At 47.9% G+C, this 16,895-nt stretch overlaps 2 protein-coding genes and 1 long non-coding RNA gene across 11 annotated transcripts in view; 2 read left to right on the top strand and 1 right to left on the bottom strand.

Moving 5' to 3' along the window:
- LOC121829541 (uncharacterized) overlaps nucleotides 1-12,453 on the bottom strand; it is a 36,118-nt gene extending 23,665 nt beyond the window's left edge. The window contains exons 1-3 of one of the 7 annotated variants that reach the window (XM_076572841.1): nucleotides 9,827-12,453; nucleotides 9,609-9,701; nucleotides 6,793-6,864 (exon numbers count right to left, since the gene is read on the bottom strand). In XM_076572841.1, the coding sequence (XP_076428956.1) occupies nucleotides 10,977-11,597 (621 nt within the window). In that variant the 5' untranslated portion in view covers nucleotides 11,598-12,453 and the 3' untranslated portion in view covers nucleotides 6,793-6,864; nucleotides 9,609-9,701; nucleotides 9,827-10,976. Of the gene's footprint in view, nucleotides 1-6,400; nucleotides 6,865-9,608; nucleotides 9,702-9,826 lie in introns of those variants that run through there. The other 6 variants (XM_076572845.1, XM_076572840.1, XM_076572844.1 and 3 more) reach the window with 6 other exon arrangements.
- Nucleotides 14-10,531, top strand: LOC143273387 (uncharacterized). Its single transcript, XR_013051471.1, has 2 exons — nucleotides 14-206; nucleotides 10,292-10,531. It is a non-coding gene; the product is annotated as an uncharacterized LOC143273387 (long non-coding RNA).
- Pfkfb3 (6-phosphofructo-2-kinase/fructose-2,6-biphosphatase 3) overlaps nucleotides 11,146-16,895 on the top strand; it is an 85,504-nt gene continuing 79,754 nt past the window's right edge. For 2 of the 3 annotated variants that reach the window (XM_076572832.1, XM_076572833.1), the window contains exon 1: nucleotides 11,146-11,260. Coding sequence is in view for 1 of the 3 variants with exons in the window: in XM_076572835.1 (XP_076428950.1) it covers nucleotides 13,690-13,699 (10 nt within the window). In the remaining 2 variants the exon portion in view is untranslated. Of the gene's footprint in view, nucleotides 11,261-13,509; nucleotides 13,700-16,895 lie in introns of those variants that run through there. The other variant, XM_076572835.1, reaches the window with a different exon arrangement.

The raw sequence follows: 16,895 nt of genomic DNA, 5'->3' as shown, positions 1-16,895 counted from the left end.
AGGAAGAAAGGAAGGAAGGAAGGAAGGAGAGAGAAAGGAGGAAGGAGAGAAAGAGGGGGAGGAGACGGAAAAGGAGGACCCAGACATAGAAGTAGATGTCTGTAATCCCAACACTCAGAAGGCCAAGGCAGAAGGATTGCCAGGAGTTTCAAGATATTCCCATGGAACTGGAAAACTGAAGAGGAGGCATTCACATTAAACCTGGGGTAAGCATCACACATTGTATGTGTGGGTCACAACATCAGGCAACCCCATTAATATGTGCAATTTTTATGTTTTTATATTTCTGTTCATTGTTGATTCATAAAGAAAAAGAGAAACTTGATTGCATTCTGACCTAAGGAGGGTTTCATACAGTAGACGAAGTTCAGCCGTGGGTCTTGTGTGCCCTATTCCTCCCGTGGCTCCATCTTTACAGTGGCTCCATCCTGTCGTCTGGTGTGATTCAGAGGTCCAGGGAAGCGCTGTCAAGGCTTCTCAAAAGCCTTCTGTAGGTGCCCTTTCTCTCTGAAGCAAGTGTGTGGTCTAGGGGCACACATTGCCAGAAGCACAGGGTTAGGCTGCACCTGCAGGATCTTAATCAGGCAGTTCCCGGCACCCACCTCAGGCGACCCTCCAGCTCCCAAGGGCTCCCTGCATGTATGGGTTGCACATAAACGCATGGCAGGCACACATATATACACACAAGTAAATAAATCTAAAAAAAAAAAAAAAAGAATCTCTTTGGAGACCAAATCCAATGCTGACTTCAGCAGAGGAGGAGAAAGGATAACTAATTGAATCCTTCCCATCAGTGATGTACATACAAGTTGATATGTATAGATAGAGATAATATGGATGAATTGATTTAATGAGACAGTCTCAAAATGCATCCCAAACAGACCTTGAAATTGTTATGTAGTCCAGGCTGCTCTCACACTCATGAGTATTACAGATATGTGCATTACAAATACGTGCATTACAGATACGTGCATTATAGATACAAGCATTACAGATATGAGCATTATAGATATGTGCATTATAGATGAGCATTACAGATATGTACATTACAGATATGTGCATTACAGATACATGCCACTACACTGGGCTCAGGATTTGAATTAAACAGGAGGATTATTTGCGAGAGAAAGGGTATGCTGTCTGTGAAGCCAGGTCAGGCTGACTGAGGCCATGGACACGCCCACAAGCCATTGCTGCATTAGGCCCATTCCCTCCCAATGTAAACTAGCTGTCAATTGATCACTAATTGTTTTAATAAATCACTAGCAGAAGAGGGTAGAATTCTAATAGGAACTCCACATTCCCAGCTCTTGCATACAAATCAACTGACCTACAGGGTTTTGCAGATGTAATTAAAGTCAATTAAGTAACAATTGACTTTCAGATTTTCTGAGACAGAGGACTGGAGAGATGCGAGGGTAGACTGGGAATTATAGCTCAGCTGGTGGAGTGTTTGCTTAGCAGGCATAAAGCTCTGGGTTCCGTCCCCAGCACCTCATCAACTTGGTATAGCTTGCCCATGTCTGTAATCTCAGCACTTGGAAGGTAGAGGCGAGAAGATCAAGTCAGCTTCAGTGCAGGAGGTAGAAATGAGTTGGAGGCCAGCCTGGGCTACAGACTCTGTCTAAAAGGGAAAAAAAAATGTTGAGGGGAGTCTGAGTCCCGTAGAGCAAATTTTTCTCTAGAAGAAGTCAAAGTGTAAAACCCCTGGATGAATTCAATCCCTGACCCTGGCCACCAGAACACCACATGGTGGCCAGAAACAACTTCCAGGGGTGGCGTCGGGCTGACAGCACAGAAGAAGAAGGGTGAGGGAAGTGAGACGCTCTTCTGTTTCGGCCAAACAAATCTCAGGGCTGTGCTCAGTCGTGTGGATTAGCCCACCCAAGCGAGGGATGCCCTTTAGAGGTGATCAAGAGTCTCCCTCCAGTCCTCTGTGTGGCCTAAAAACAGCAATGTCATCAGCTAAAATCTCACCGGAAGGCTAGGAATGCAGATACTTGGTGTGTGTGTGTGTGTGTGTGTGTGTGTGTGTGTGTGTGTGTGTGTGTGTGTGTGTGTGTGTGTGTGTGTGATCCAGCTAACTTTAGGGAAGTAATTTAAATGTCCACCCAGATTGAGAGACCCTGTAATCCCAGCACTTGGAAGGCTGGTGAAGGAGGATTGCAAGTTTGAAGCCAGCCCAGTTTGCATGGTGTAAGGCCCTGTCTCAAAACAAACAACACCAAAAACAAAACCACGAAGGATTAGGGATGTCACTTAGTTGGTAGAGTGCTTGCCTAGCTCTAGTGTGTGCAAAATTGATCCTAACACCAAATAAACAGGGTGTCGTGGCACTTGCCTGTAATCCCAGTGTTCAAGAGGTGGAGGCAGGAGAATCAGAAACTGAAGGTCGTCCTTGCAACACAGCAGGTTAGAGAAGCCTGGACTATGTCTCAAAACAAAACAAAAAATCATGGCCCTCAGGGCACACAATGATTTCACCGAAGGTGACAATTCTGTGGTGATAGACAAAGAAAAGGTGGAGGAAGTCTGGAGCCTGGCCGTGTCTCCTCCAGATCCCTGGCAATTAGGTTAGAGTTTTAAAACACCACTGTGGTGAGCCAAGATGGCCTGAGGAGCCTTCTAATCGATACACATTAGACAGGACCAATGAGGCAGCAGCACAGTTGAAAGTTTAGTGGGTAATGATGAAATTACATTCTCTGACTCATACTATATTGTCAAAGCCTGAGGACACTGTCCCAATTAAAAATGGCTTCAGATCCATTCTCTGTGTCTGAAAATCCTCACAGGCTGTGTTCCATACCTCTGCTGCCTTCCTCCAGTGCTGGCCATGCTAACTTTGTTCTTCAGCTCTGGATGGCTCAGCAAACTCACCCCTCCTTGGCCCACCCCATTGTCGGGGGTTTCCCTTCCTCCCTCCTTCCCTCCCTCCCCACTCCCCATCCTCCCTTTCTCTCCTCTTCTCTCCTTCCTTTCTGCTGTCTCTTTCTGACTCTGTCTCACATAACTAGGTTGGCCTTGAACTCACTGTGTAGCCAAGAATGACCTTGACTATTGTTCTGTTTCTGCCTATGGAGTGCTGGGATTACAGGCATTGGACACCCTGCTTGGGTTTTATTATTATTATTATTATTATTATTATTATTATTATTATTATTATTATTATCCTTTGTTTTTAAAGATTTATTTATTTATTATGTACTTAGTGTTCTGCCTGCATGTATTCCTGCAGGCCAGAAGAGGGCACCAGATCTCATTACAGATGGTTGTGAGCCACCATGTGGTTGCTGGGAATTGAACTCAGGACCTCTGGAAGAACAGCCAGTGCTCTTAACCTCTGAGACATCTCTCCAGCCCCTGTTTGTTTGTTTTATATGCACTAGAGATCTAACCCCAGGGTTTGTGTGTACAAGGCAAGCACTTTACCAAGACAGCTCCATCCCCAGTCATCACTGGGTGTTTTCCCACCAGCCCCTCCTAGCAGGTGTCTCGATGCTTTCTTCGAGGACACACCAGAAGCACCCAGAACACTGCCAACCATCTTTACTGGCCGATTCGAGTTGGTAGCAGGAGAACAAATGTTCCCAGGATTGTTAAACAACAGCTGAAATCAGGGGGTGCTGTCGTCACTTGAACATGGAATGGAACAAAGCCAGCTGTGGTGTTCTTTGTCTTCTGTTCCCAATTAAACAACAAGAGAGGTCAGAATATGTCAGTCAGACCTGTTTTCACTCATAACCCTTCGAATACTAATTGTGTGTGGGTTCCCCTCCAACAACTCAGTCTCCAATTCTCCGGACGCCAGATGGTCATCCTACGATCCTGTCCCATTCTGACGGAAGCCACAGTTTGAGAGGCTCAGCATAAGGCCCAAGAAAGTATTACGGAAAGGGGTGGCTGACAGATGGCTCAGAGGTTGAGAGCACTGGCTACTCTTCCTGAAGACCTGAGTTCAATTCTTAGAATCTACACGGCAGCTCACAACCTTTGGTAACTTCAGTCCCAGGGTAGCTGATGTCCCTCTTCTGGCCTGTGTAGGCACTGTAAAAGGTGATGTACTGACAAGATGCAGGCAAAACACCCACGTACATGAAATAATACAATTTAAAGAACTTTAAGGGTTGGGGATTTAGCTCAGTGATAGAGCGCTTGCCTAGCAAGCGCAAGGCCCTGGGTTCGATCCTCAGTTCCAAAAAAGAAAAAAAAGAAAAGAAAAAAAAGAAAAGAAAGAAAAAAAAAAAGAACTTGAAGTTATTTGGGGCAGTGTGTAAAGGCACATACCATCTGGCCTGATGACTTACATTTTATCCCTGGGCCCCATATGGTAAAAGGAGAGAGCCAACTCCCACAAACTGTCCTCTGACCTCCGTATGTCTGTGGCATGTGTGTGCCCACACACATACACACAAACACCAGTAAAATAAATGTAAGAAGGAAGAGTGTTGAGTACCTAGCTTATCCACACTTCTGTCCAAACTGGCTGTAAAATCAGGATGCCTGACTCTTCTTAAATTCCTGCCTTCATTTCAGGGTTCTTTTACTTTCTAGAATAACTCAGAACTGGAGATGGCCATTTACTTAGTATCACAACTTTTTATTAAGAAAGGTTTGAGTCAGGAGCGGCCACTGGGAGATGTATAAGGACAGCTAAGTGTGTGGGGATGCAAGGAGCTTCTCTGTCCTCTGGGCTTACCAACGGGGAATCAAATGGAATTTCATCCCTAGGCATTTAAATGGAGGCTTTCTTGTACCGCCGTAGTTGATTAAATCATTCATCATGGATGATCAATTCTGCTCTCCCCACTGGTCCCGGGACTTTGGCTGAGGGGACCAACCCCCTAATCATATCTTAGACTTTCCAGCCCCCAGCTTCCAGCTTGGAGCCTCAGTTCCCAGCCATTTCATTGTCATAGACACGAACTCATCAGCCTGAAGCTTTAGGCTGAGAACTTGGATGAAGACCCAATATGTATGTATGCCTTGCAGTGTGGCCGTCAGTGATGGAGTCTGTGAATGAATGAGTTCACTGGGGTAGAGGTGCCAACAGGAAGGAATAGTGCATCTCAGCAGACACCTGTTCTGGCTCTACTACTGGGATATAACTGGGATGACACACCTGACGTGTGTATTCTGTGCAACAGGCCCCAGACCTTAGCAAAACTTCCATGACAGAAGTACCATTCAGTTTGTAAAACACAGCACACAGACAGCACCACCAGCCAAAACAAAAGCAAAGTCCTATCCATCAAAGTCCATTCTTCTTGGAATGTCTCTAAATGTACTAGCCTTCCTTTTTTACTTCTGTAATTCCACCTCTCGCTAATTATTCTTGTTAACTGAAGTATGTCAATGCAGGACATGTTTTTTTGTGCTTAAAAGCTCACCCTGAGAAAGGCTTGGGGCTACAATAGGATCCTGAACAATAATAGTGTTGTTGCTGGGAGGCTAATAAAGACTTTCTATTGGCTTAAACCCTTGTCCAAGTAGCCTTCTCTGGTGGATACTCTAAAACAGTCTATCTGTTATACTCTTTTTTAAAACATTTGGTGTGTGTGTGTGTGTGTGTGTGTGTGTAGAGGTCAGAGGAAAACTTGTGGAAGTCAGTTCTCTCCATCTACCAAGTGGCAGAGATCCAACCTAGGTAGTCAGGGCTGGCAGCAGGTCCCTTTATCCCCTGGGCCATCTTTCTGGCTCTTGACATACTCTTTATCTGGATCAATTGGCCTTTGATGAAGTCTTCAGTGACAACCAAGTCCATGAGGCTAAGTCCACATCCACTTCACATCACAATCACAGCAGGGAAAAGGTCAGAGGGAGTAGGCTGTCACCCATGGCCCGGACACTGGATCTCTTCCCATAAACCTCAGCTCCCTACTCCTGAGACAGACTGGAATCCACGTTTCCAACAACAGTGGTCTGAGAGCTCATCACCTGTTCTCAGGTGAGATCCCTTTGCTGTTGGTTGAGGAAGTTCTACAACTGAATGCAGTGGGTTAAAGCCAAGCAAGTAGGAACAAAAAGGTGAGAGCAGAAAAAGAATCGCTGCCTAGAGCAACAGGCTCCTTGAGCAAAGCAAGTGTGGAGGTTTATCCAAGGGGCGCACATGTTCAAGAAAGGACTTCATGAGAGGCTCATTCCTGAGCATGCTCCCAAAGGTCATAGTTCAACCAGGGAAGATCGTGGACACGCATTTCTGGACATTCTTAGTTTAAGGTCTAGCACAGATATTTGAAAAGTTATTCTGGCGCATAGGAGCACATTTGGGCATGCTTAGCTCATATTGTCAAGACTCGCTCCTCCTTCTTGAGGGGTTCAGGATAGACGTCATTCTTCTGAAACTACTTAGCAGTGGAGGGAGCCCCTTGCACGTTCATAATGAATTGAATGTAACGTGTTTTCTGAAGTTACACATATTTATTTCTATATGTGCTGGCAAGTGTGCCATAGCACGTGTGCGGAAGTCAGAGGACAGCTTTTGGGAATTTGCTTTCCCCTTCTGGAATGTGGGTCTTGGGGCTGAATTTGGGCCGGTAGGCTTGGCAGCAAGGCCTTGACCCCGGAAGCCACCTCTGTCCTAAGTTAAGTGTGCTTTATCGCTGGCTCGGTTTCCATATTAGCCTGTGCTTTAGCACGTGTTCCCTGGGGAAGGACCTTCCATACAGCATCTTAAAGGGCTCGAGCTTGAGTTTCTCTTTGGGAGCAGCTCTGCTGCGAACTAGAGCAGGAGATAGAAGTGTTAATCAATTATCATGAGCTTTTGACACAGTTTGGCCATTGTAGCCTTACGTGTACAGTTGGCTCTTTCAGCTCTGCTGGATGACTGAGGTCTCCATGTCGTAGGTCACCCCTGTTCTACTCCTGGAAAAAAAAATCCATAAAATGGAAGAGATATTAAATTCTCCTGGGGCAGATGGCAGGACTGTAAACAGCATGTGTCAAGTTCTTTCCAGGCAGCACGCCTTTGGCTTGCATCGTCTCTTCTTGCAACGGGTACAGGTGGCTCGCTGATGCGCTCTAACAGTTTGCGTGTGTGAGCTTTGCTCTGTTCTTCTTTAAATGTGAAATCTTTATCACTCCGAGAAGCTGGCCGTGCAGCGTGTCTTTTCTGTAGAAGTTGAACTATAAGCAGATTTAACAACAGCTTAGGCCAACCTTTCTAGCTGACCTTGATCTTTTTGCCTTCATTCTATCATCTTCTATGTAGGATGTAGCAAACTTACAGAGGGGCCGAGGTGTACGCAAAGGCCGCTGGAGACTTTCTCCAGTCCCAGCTGCAAGCTTAGTGGCAGGGTCTCTCACAATGTACACTTTCCTTTATTCTTGAACAACGACAGACGATCATTTCTAGTGTGATTTCCAGCCTCCGGCTCCCTTTTTATCCCCACTAGACGTCCTCCTCCCCACCCACGCCTTTTCTTCTTCCTGATAACCCAGTCAATGCTGCCGGTGTGTGCACAGGTGTGGGACTATCCCCTGGAGCCTAGGAATCCTCCCAGTGACACTTCCCCGGACAGAATGAGTCTCCCTCCCCAAGGAACTGTCAGCTGCCGGTAACTCCTCATTAAGGAGTGGGGCCTGAGTATGATCTCATCCCCCCAGCTGTGCTGGGACTCTGGCTGGTACTTGGGTCGGTCGTGTGCAGGTAACTATGAGTTTATGCGTGTCACAGCCATGTTGTGTCCTGAAGGCAGCATTTCACAGTGCTCTTCCCCATCCTCTACTCTTACATTCTTTCCACCCCCTCTTCCTCAATGTCCCCCAGATGATGGTTGAGAGGGGGTCTTCTCATATCCGTTTAAGTCTCCCCTCTGATGCCTTTGCCATGTCCGGCTGGTGCTTTCACAGTTCGTTAGTGCCTGGAGCAGTAAGGACTTCCTTTTCCTTATTCAGTTTCCTTCTGACGGCACTAGGGAAATCTGCCTCTTTCCAGAACGAACAGGAACCACAAGAAAGTGTATCTACGTCTTCCTATACAGTTAATGTCCTCCCTTTTCTTAATTCTGGTGCCCAAGTCAGGTCTGTTACCTCAGCTGAACAGAAATTTGGTCAGATCGATGTACTTGATATTTACCATTAGCTGTGGAATTGCACTTGTCAACACACCATGAAGGACCCTTTGGCTGGAGCGTGTCTAAATTATTAGCTCCAAGCAATCTTATGTTAGAAACTCTATCCTCAAAAAAAAAAAAAATACCCTGCCATCTAACACATACAAGTTTAGAGAATGTTTAGGTTAAGTATCTGGCAATGTGCTTAAAGTCAGATGGTACCTGTACCTGGTCTTATAACATTTACCTACTAGATGGTTGTCTTTCTTTAGAAGATTGAGAACCTGGCCCGGGTCTAGATGGTCAGTGACTGCCCTGTAGTGTAAGTAATAGATCCATTTCTTTTTTCTTTCTTTCTTTTTGGTTTTTCGAGACAGGGTTTCTCTGTGTAGTTTTGGTGCCTGTCCTGGATCTCGCTCTGTAGACTAGGCTGGCCTCGAATTCACAGAGATCTGACTGGCTCTGCCTCCCGAGTGCTGGGATTAAAGGTGTGCGCCACCGCTGCTGGCCAGTAGATCTACTTCTAAGACAGGAATAAGATACTGACTGATTTTGGTTGGTGTACTGCTGTGAGTTTGAGGCCAGTCTGATCTACCGAATGGGTTCCAGGATAGCCAGGGCTACACAGAGAAACCCTGTCTTGAAAAACAAAAACAAAAACAAGTATTTGGCTCTAATATTCAGTAAAATTCAATATTTCTCTCTAGCTATAACAAAGGTAACCCAAGGCTCTTCGTGGGAAATCTAGACTGTACTAGGGGAGCCAGACAGGGTGTGGAACCCTTTAGGCCACGACACAAATGCAAAAACTAACAAACAAAGGCTAAGAAAAATCAAAACAGCCTGAGAGAGAAAGGCCTTCCTTCCCTCCTTCCCTCCCTCCCTCCCTCCCTCCCTCCCTCCCTCCCTCCCTCCCTCCCTCCTTCCTTCCTTCCTTCCTTTGTTTTTTGGCTTTTCGAGACAGGGTTTTTCTGTGTAACTCTGGCTGTCCTGGAACTTGATCTGTCTGTAGACCACACTGGCCTCCAACTCAGAGATCACATGCCTCTGCCTCCCAAGTGCTGGAACTAAAGGCATGCACCGCCGCCGGCCCCACCACCCACTGAGAAAGATTTCTATAGCAGCAGATAAAGAACACTTAAGAGTCATTTCCAAAGCAGTGCCCTCCTGGAAGAATGGAAGCATGGGAACTTGGGACAGAGGTTCTGACCATCCTCCTGCCTCAGCCTCCTCAGGGCCAGGGCACTTTCAGGGCAAGCACACTCCTGAGCGTTCTCAGTTATAGGTTACAGTCTTGAACATGCTCAGTTTAAGGTCATTGTTCAAGAAGTAAAGATGGTGGACACATTTGGGGTGTGTGCTTAACTCGAGGTGATGGAGCAGATGTTCAAAAGCATACAATGGCAGCAGGAACACTTTGGGGACATAAAGGCGGCAGGTGGGGTAAAGCCTTTGGGCGTGCACAGCTTTCATTGTAAAGATTTAGTTGGAAAGAAACAGTACAGGACCCTTTGAAGGTACGTTGGTTTAAGAATTTGACCCTGACTCACTTACCTAGCAGGGCAGCGAGTTTCCACCTCAGGATGGTTACTTCCTCTGTGTGGCATTTTCTTTCTTCAAAATGAAGGGTGGAGTTTTGGTGAGAACCTGTTAAACACAGCAGACTAAGACCTTGATTCATGAGAAGAAGAAGAAGAAGGGAAGAAGGGAAGGACACCCCCATACTCACTCCACCCCCACACACTCCCAGCCTGTTGGAATTTTCAGCTCACCTGGACAGGTCTGGTCATTGCTTGGAGAGGCAGCCTCTTGTCATTTGAATGGATGTTTTAAATTCTAGGAGTTCAGGTGACTCTTGCTTTCTTCAGAGTGCAACATAAAATGACATTTTCCAGCAAGGCGTGGTGGTGCATTCCAGGAATGCTCTTGGGAGTATGAGACAGGAGGAGCAAGAGTTGAAGGCCAAGCCTGGTCTACTAGAGAGTTCAAAGCCAGCCTAGATACTGGAGAACCTATCCCAAACAAACAACAACAGAAAAAGGAAGGGAGGGAGGAAGGAAAGGAAAAGAAAAGGAAAGAGAAAGTATCCCGCTTCCTATGACAGAAATTAACTTTCTGAGATGGAGTGTCTCACAGGCTGGTTTTGAACTACTGGACTCAAGCCAGAGCTTTCTATGTGCTTTGACTACAAACTGAGAATTAATTTTTTATTCTTTTTTCCTTGTTTGTTTTACCAGGTTTTCTTGTGTAGGCCAGGTTGGCCTAGAAGAGGCAGTAGTCCTGCCTCTGGCCCTCAAGGACTAGGATTAATTACCAGCCTGAAGACACCATACCAGGCTTGATTAGTAAGGAAAGCCTTAATTAACCAAAAACAGGATCCTGCCTTGGGACATTTGGATCGACCAACTATCAAGGCATTTGCCTTACTGTCGACCTCCCAGAGGCAAAATGTACTGAATAAAGCTGCCTCCTCCTCCTCCTTCTCCTTCCCTAAGCGACACTTTCTCTTGACAGATTATCAAGTGGTGGGTGAGGAACTGTTTCAGACTCTGGAGAAACAAACCATTCATTCACTCCTGTGGATCTTAAAGATGGACACTTTCATCGGGTGTTCTGGGTGTAGGTGCTGGGGGCAGGAAACTGGGGCAGGAAGGGTGCTAAACTAGCTTAGTACGAATACTGTTAAATATGAGTTTGTCTAGGCTGCTCCTCTCAGCCTCTACTTAGTGTCTATACAAGTCAACGAGGCATTTGAACGCCTCAACTTTATTAAGGCAAAAAAAGATAAAATTCCTCCAAGTCCCTTCCTTCCTTACACAGCCCGAAGGAGCTGATGGATGTGCTAATTTCCATCCCCTTCCAGGTGGTTTTCCTCCATACTTGGCATCTGCACCGGCAGGCGGCACCTCCAGGGCTCTAGGCTCAGGGCGGGACCCGGTCGCCCACCCTGGCGTCCCGGCCGCCGCCCGCAGGCGCCCAGAGCGCACGGGTGACGCGACTCCCGCGCTTCCTGCTCCGCGGCGGGGCCTCCTCCGCACTGTGACGTGCCAGGCTGTGACCAAATATGTCCCTTTCCCCTCCCTCGCCGGCCCCATCGCCCGCAGGCCGCCTCGAGCCTCGGGGCTGCCACTTGGACGTCAGCCTGCCCAGGTGTCGCGGGCCAGCCCCCCCGCGCAGCGTCCTCGGCGCGATGCCCTTCAGGAAAGGTAGGGGGTTCCCGGGTTCTCCCCAGGTGCGGAGACCCTTGTCCCCTCGGGGATTCCGCCTTGCCTCCTCCCATCCTGCACTGGCCATCCTGCCGCGCGTTACGCCCCTTCGCTCGGCGCTGTCCCCTCCAGCCCTGCGCTGTCCCCTTGAGCCTCGTAGAGTCCGCGGCTGCACCACGTGGATGCGGGAACCCCCACTGGGCTGGGAGGCGGAGAGCGCAGTGCTAGTGGAGGTACTTCTAGCGAACCCCAGGATCCTACGGCGTCCCAGCCCCGGAAAGCAGGCAGAACAGCCAGCCGGGAATTTCAGCGTTTGTTTCTGGGAAACTTGGGTCATTGTGATGGTCGGAGCTCGGCAGCCTGGGGCGGATAGGAGGGAGACTGCAGAGGGGAGGCCGCGGCGTGTGCAAGGCAGATCCCAGGCTAGCTCTGCCTTCGCATTGTCACCCTGGGGAAGTCATTTTTTTTTTTTTTTTTACCCCGCACTTTCAGTTTCCTCCGCGGCAAAATGGGCACAGGAAGAGAGCCGGCTGTGGGAGGACCGGCAGACAAGTATAAAGAAGCAAACCGGTGCCCCGCTGAGGTCGGTCTGGCAGCAACACGCAGTGCCCGTCTAGGCTTTGCAGGCTCTGCCCACTGCCACTGCTGCATCTGAGCTCATTCACCTTGGCATTCTGCCCCGGAGGCCAGGAGATTGCCATGGCTCACTGCGGGGGGTCGCCGGAGTATTTGGTCCCATTTTACAGGCAGGGCTATGAAGGCCCAGTGAGTCTCCAAGCCACTGTTTAGAGCTGGGCGGGACCCCGGGCCACGATGCTCAAGTCACAAAATGGAAGTGGGAGCTGCAGAAGGGTAGAGTGACTGGGAGACTTTCAAACTGGGACTCTCTGACCTCTGCAGTTTTGTTTGTGTTGAGAGGAACGTCATGAAAGGTTCAGCAGGGCTTGGTGGCACGTGCCTGTAATCCCGGTGCCTGGGCTGATGGGGGAGGGATGGAGGCAGGAAGATCAGAAGTTTAAGGCCATCCTAAACTACAAAGCAAGTAGGAGGTCCCCTGGGCGACTGGAGACCTTGCTCGAGACAAACAAAACCCGCCTAAGGCTCTCCCACTGGGCCTGCGGACTTGTGGGTAGAGACGGAAAGAAAGCCTGGCTGGCCAGGTGCTGGGGCTGTGCAGTGTGGCTCTCGGAACTGCCTCCACCCACCTTTCTCGTCAAGCTTCTCTTTTTCCATAATTCAGGTGCATGGGCAGGTTATTTCTGTGGTTGCTGGGAGCTTATGGTGGCCTTTGTCCCTCATAAGCGCAGAGTGCTAAGGTACCATTCCCAGCTCCGGGCTGTGAAGAGGGCTGGCTCACACTCCCGTGCTGCTGGAGATCCGCAAACGAAAGAACTCGGTCAAAGAGCAGGAGTGATAAGTTCTCTCTGGTCAGCTGGTGATGTAAGCCCACAGCCACTGTCCTCGGGGCCTCTGTTGCCCCATGCATAATGTGACCACTTTGTCCCCGGACCGCCTGTCTTGAGGGTGTCAGAGTCCTTATCTCACCTCATTAACTGCAGTGTGAAGAGTCATTGATCACCCACTTACTCACTTCTCTCTCTCTCCTATTATGACCTTGTGGTCTCCGGTGGGCAAAGTAAAAGAAGTCAAAGGTGTCTGTTAGCCATCACAGAGCTTAGGGGATGGCCTTCCAAACTGAAGTAATTATGCTCTTCATTTGTGTGTGTGTGGGGGGGGGAGGATGGGGGAGTGGGTCGAGATAGAGTCTCACCGTGTAGTCCTGGCTGGCCAGGAGCTCAGTATGTAGACCAGGGTGGCCTCGAAATCGCAGATATCCACCTGCTTCTACCTCCCAAGTGCTGGAATTAAAGGCATGAGCTACCACGCCTGGCTCTCAGTGACTTTAAAATAAGATTTTGCTTTATAGCTTGTTGTGGTGGTACATGCTCATTATCCTAGCACTTGAGAGGCAGATGCAGGATGATCAGGAGTTCAGATTTTTAAAGATAGGATAGCACGTAACTCAGGCTGGCCTCACACTAGATACACATCGAAAACTGGCCTTGACCTAATCCTCCCACCTCCCGGGTGCTGGGATTTGCAGGCATTCAATGCCATTCCCAGCTAGCAGCTTTTTTTTTTTTTTTTTTTTTTTAAGAATTAGCTTATTTAGTGCATTATTAGATTATAAAGGCAAAGTATTTGTCAACTGCCAACCAAATTTGGCTCTACATTTGTTCCTAGTTTTAATCTGAAGAACCATTGCCAAACTGAGGAAAGTATCGCTTTCCCATTCCATGGTTACTTTCGGAAGGTCCCAGTGTGTGAGAAACTGCTTGGAGGTCATGCTGTCTGAATCTCCCAGACGCTTGGATTTGAGCCAAGGAATAGACTCCGGTGGGCTTTGAGTCTGAGGCAGAACTTCTTGCATGTTAAATTGTGAGCTTAAAATGTTTAAATTTTATTTATTTTGTGTATGTGAATATACAAATACATATACGCCATGGCACACATGTAGAAGTCATTTCAAGAACCAGTTCTCTCTCTACCATGTGGGTGCTGGGGGTTGAACTCAGGCTCTTAGGTTTGGCTGCAAGCATCGTTACCCACTGAGTAACTGAGTTATAAACTAGTTCTGAGTTATAAACTCTTAGCAATATCCAACAAGTAGGAATCTCTGGGAGCTGGGGTGTGGTTTGTGTTGGCATCCTGCTTAACCATGCTCTGTGACATGGTCAGTTAGGAAAGGGACCACTGATACTCATCCTAACCCTGGGCAGACATGGGAGAACATATGTGTGCACACATACCTATATTTTTAAAATTTTGAGCCATCTGAACATATCAACCATTCAGAGTACAGTGAAAATTAAGATATGAAGAAGTCTTTGCTGTTTTCCACCCTAAGCCAAATGCAATCAGATAGAGGAGGTTCCTTCTGTTGGCCGGATGGAGGAGGCTCCTTCTGTTGGCCGGATGGAGGAGGCTTCTCAGTGAGCCAGAGGCTAGGAAGCCTATCCTTTGATATAGTTCTGTCCTTAATATTTATTTTTTATTATTGTGTGTGGTTGTGTATGATGTGTGTGCATAAGTGTGAATGCGCATGGAGGTCAGAGGACAACTTTCGGAGTTGGTTCTCCTTCTCCTGTGGGTTCCAGGGACTTAGCTCAGGTCTTCAAGTTTGTGTGGTAAAGTGCTTTTACTTGCTGAATTACATCCCTGGCCCTCTTTTTATGATTGACAATCATAAGGCCTGGGACCAGCATTGTAGGGGCCTGGAGGAAACGTAAATCAGGTAAGCAGAGGAGAGTTCGGTAAAGAGCTTTCTCTGAAAGATTGGGTAGGATCTAGGAAACCCCTAGAGGTTAGCAAGAAGGCTGTGTATCCACCTCAGGCCCAAGAGATGTCGAGGGGGCAGTGTGGCTGGCTGACTGAAGTCCTGGCTTCTTGTGGAGGATGCAGGCATCTGGTGGGCTGCAGAGAGACCCTGGTGTCCTCTGTCTCTGTTCTCATGGCACTGACAGCTAAGAAGCCCAGAGCCTGATGGCACTGTCCCTACAGGTCAATCTGCCTGGCTATAGTGCAGGGTAGACGTACCCGGTGGTGGACAGTAGATGTGTTGGAACCACACATATCAACCTTAGGCCCTGGTTTTACGCCTCCCCTACAGGAAGCAGACAGTAATATCACCTGAATTCCATTAGGGCAAAGTTCAGCAGTCCCTTGCCAAGTCATCCCTTCATCCTTGACACTGTGCGCCAGCATTTTCCAGGTAGACATAGGGCTCCCTCCCTGGAGCGCACCTCCTAGGATATCCAGTAAGTGCCAAGAGGAGAAGGTCAGAGGTTGGCACAGGGCTATGATGCTGGCTCTGTTGGTAGAATTCGTGCAGAGCATGCACACACTAGGTCCCGGGTCCAATCTCCAGCGCTACAAAAACTGAGTGTGATAGTACACACCTGTAATCCCAGCACTGGGGAGGTAGAGGATCACACAAGATCATGCTTACCTAAATAGCAAGTTCAAGGCTAGCCTGAGCTGTCTGAGACCCCATAGAAGGAAGAGGAGGAGGAGGAGAAATCCGAACACAGATTGAGGTGTGGTGACAAATGTCTGTAATCTCAATACTCAGGAGGCTGAGGCTGGCAAATCTTTGTAAAATCAAGGCCAGCCTGCTTACGTAGCAAGACCCTGTCTCATAAAATCAAAACCGGTGTGCGGTGGTGCAATACTACAGTTCCAACCCTTGGGCAACGGAAGTCGGATTTTAGCAAGTTTGAGGCCAGCCTGGATGACATGAAGCCCTGTCTCTAAACCAACAAACAAATAAAGGAGCGACAGTCTGCTGTCTTTCTCTACTCTTTTTAACACTACCTCTAATGTTTAAAAAAAAAAAAATCCAGCAAACAAGTAAAATAAAAAGAATCCCTAGCAGAGAGCCAGTTCTGAGTTTCTGTTTTTGAAGGATAAAAGCCCTCCGCCCCCACCCCACACCTACTAAGGAAATGAGACTCTGGACAGAGAGGGCTGTGGCCTGGCCAGCTGCGGTAGATGAAGACACAGCCTCTCCTTGGATTTGGTGTTGTGGTGGTAGTGAGGTACTTATACCTGTGCATCCCACCTTTCTGACGTGGACTCCAGTGTATGGCATGTTGTCGTTTTGGCACTTTGTAATACAGGTGGAGTGATTGGTGAAGGGGATAGCCCCTCATACCCTCTGTGGCTCCGGCAATAAATGACCGTCCGGATGCTGGCATCGGCTAGGCATCTTGTCTCTTGCTTGGTCTCCAGGGTGACTGCGGCTGTGGCGAGGGAAGATTTTCAGTCCCAGGACTGACTGAAGAAGCAGGGCTGTAGAAAGTGGCTTGAGGTTGGCTTGAATAAGGAGAAGTTAGGGAACATGAGTGCTGCAAGCCGCAATAATATGAAGTAGGATTTCAGCTGCTATGACAAGCTAATAATACCTGGAAGAAGCCAAGGGCCTTCCAGAGGTCAAGCTGGGGCTCAAGGAGTCTTGGTGATATTGGCTTTTGATTTTTAGCCATTTCTTGCTATGAGTTTCTCATGTGCTATTGTGGCTTTTCCATCATTTATTGGGCACCATTTCCCTTCTACCAAAAGAATATTTAGATAACCTTCTGTGCAGTAATGCAGCCAGGATCCCTAATTTCAGGTCTTTCTGTAATTATCGTCATTAGCAGCATCCGGCCAGGACCATCCCCGGACGGACGAAAGTATCTTATCAGAGATACCTTTGTACTCTCTAAGAACAGACTTAAGCATCCAGACTATCTGTTTGTGAAGGCCTGGCAGATGTGCTAATTAAGCTTAACCTTTCCCTTTCCAAAGTCTTATCTCTACTTTTAGATCTACCTTTAACTATTAACTCAGAGCTAAAGGGTTTCTACTTACAGGTACATCAAGCTGACTCAGGCTGCCAGGCCACCGAGTACACTCCCCCCACCCTGCCAGAAAGCAGTAGCCAAGATAGCGTGGACAGATAAGGGGCCAAAGGAAAATAAGGCAGTTTTATTTTCACTCATCACTGATAGACTCCCAACACTCTAACCAATCACTTCTAAGAATATAGTTGAGCACATAAAATCCCCCTTGCTCAGATATTAACCAAATTTAG

Source organism: Peromyscus maniculatus, chromosome 5 (genome assembly GCF_049852395.1).
Source record: "Peromyscus maniculatus bairdii isolate BWxNUB_F1_BW_parent chromosome 5, HU_Pman_BW_mat_3.1, whole genome shotgun sequence".
NCBI lineage: Eukaryota > Metazoa > Chordata > Mammalia > Rodentia > Cricetidae > Peromyscus > Peromyscus maniculatus.
This window is presented reverse-complemented; position numbering and strand designations above follow the sequence as displayed.